This window comes from Remersonia thermophila, chromosome 1, assembly GCF_042764415.1.
Source record: "Remersonia thermophila strain ATCC 22073 chromosome 1, whole genome shotgun sequence".
Lineage (NCBI taxonomy): Eukaryota > Fungi > Ascomycota > Sordariomycetes > Sordariales > Chaetomiaceae > Remersonia > Remersonia thermophila.
Window position 1 is genome coordinate 4,044,825 of NC_092217.1, and position 1,544 is coordinate 4,046,368.

General features: G+C 65.1%; 1 protein-coding gene across 1 annotated transcript; it reads left to right on the forward strand.

Moving 5' to 3' along the window:
• Positions 1-211: 211 nt before the first annotated feature.
• VTJ83DRAFT_1130 (uncharacterized protein) lies at positions 212-1,264 on the forward strand (the record flags this gene model as incomplete). Its single annotated transcript, XM_071007256.1, has 1 exon — positions 212-1,264. The coding sequence occupies one exon, from the start codon at positions 212-214 to the stop codon at positions 1,262-1,264; it is 1,053 nt and encodes a 350-aa protein (XP_070870483.1).
• Between the last annotated feature and the right edge of the window lie 280 nt (positions 1,265-1,544).

Here is a 1,544-nt window from a genome sequence, read left to right on the forward strand (position 1 = left end):
TCTCTCAGAGCCCTGGGGCTCTTTTCCAGCGGCTGCAGCGTCTTGGCAGCCTCCATTGTCGCGTCAAACCACCCGACTCGGCATCACCAAAAATTTAGAGCCCCGCGTTTCGTCAGAGCAGCAGGTTCCTGTTGGATGCCGGTTCTGCCCCTCAACCTCGACCGCAACCTCAATTGACAGGCCCCGCACTCGCCTCTACATACCTCCGCCGATGGCATCCTTCTCCAGGGGCTTCGCGCCCCGGCTCCTGCTGATCGTCCAGCAGCAGCCTCCATGCCAATGTGCCGCAGCGCACGCCCGTCAGCTGCTCCAACGACAAATCCTCGCCGCCCGCTTTTCCACCTCCCGATCCCGGCTTCTCAAAAAGCCGCCACGACCGACCACCCGTCCCCAAGCATCTACAGCTCCCAAGCCCGCCCCCAAGCCAGCATCTCCCCCCGTAGCCGCCTCGAGCCCCGCCGCGAAGCCCGCTCCCCGCGCACCCCCATCCTATGCCGAACAGCTGGCCCTCCGCGGCCGCACCCTTCTCTACGAATCGCCCTCACACTTTTGGTTCCGCACCGGCTGCTTCACCTCGGCCACCTTTTGCGTGTCCTACACCGTGTACCAGTACTGGGCCGTCATGCTGCACCCGCCCGAGGGCCTGTCGTGGTGGATCCCGCACGCCTTCAGCGTCATCCTCGTCTTCATGGCCGGCATGGGCGGCTACTTTGCCCTGGGCGCCGGCCGCATCGTGCGCTCCATCGAGGCCGTCCCCGCCAGCGCCGTGGCGAAGCAGATCGCCGGCAAGGCGGGCGCGTCGGCGACGCCGCCGCCGCCCATCTACATCGAGGTGGCCACCCGCCGGGTCGTGCCCTTCCTGCCGCCCAAGAAGACGCTGCTCACCCCGGAGGAGGTGCAACTGCCGTTCCGCATGCACAGCCTGTTCAGCGGCGCCAACGCCCCCGGCGCCCCGCAGGCCGCCAAGCACGTGTCCCTGGCGGAGCGCGTGCGCGCGGAGCGGGCCGAGCGCGAGGCCCGCGAGGCCCGCCGGAAGTACACCATGGACCACCTGCTGACGGCGCCGTTCCGCGACGCCGCCCGCGTCTTTGGCGCCGCCTGGGACGGCATCAAGCGCTCCTTCCACCGCGGGGGGTTCGCAAAGGTCCGCCTGGGCAAGAAGGAGTACAAGCTCGATATCACGGGAGGCTGGGCGCTCGATGACGGCCGTGCGATGGATAGACTGTTGGCGGTGAGGCCGAACGCGTTGCGCTCCTCGAGGTAGAAGGGTTGAGGGTGATGGTGATTGGAGGCGAGATCGTGTGTAAAAACACTGTATACCGACGACGAATGTACCTGTTCCGCCAATATAGCTTCATGATGGATTTTTGGGTTTTCCTCTTCATGACAGCCACCAAAGCATATTCACATCTTCATTTAACTGGGTCAAACCGCCACAGGTCACTCACCGAGCTGGCCGCCTCTCCGGGTGAGCCTGACGGAGTGTCCCAGGTTAGAGTTGAGTTGGTGGCCTCGGTCGACTTCCATTGGCATGATGGCAGCAC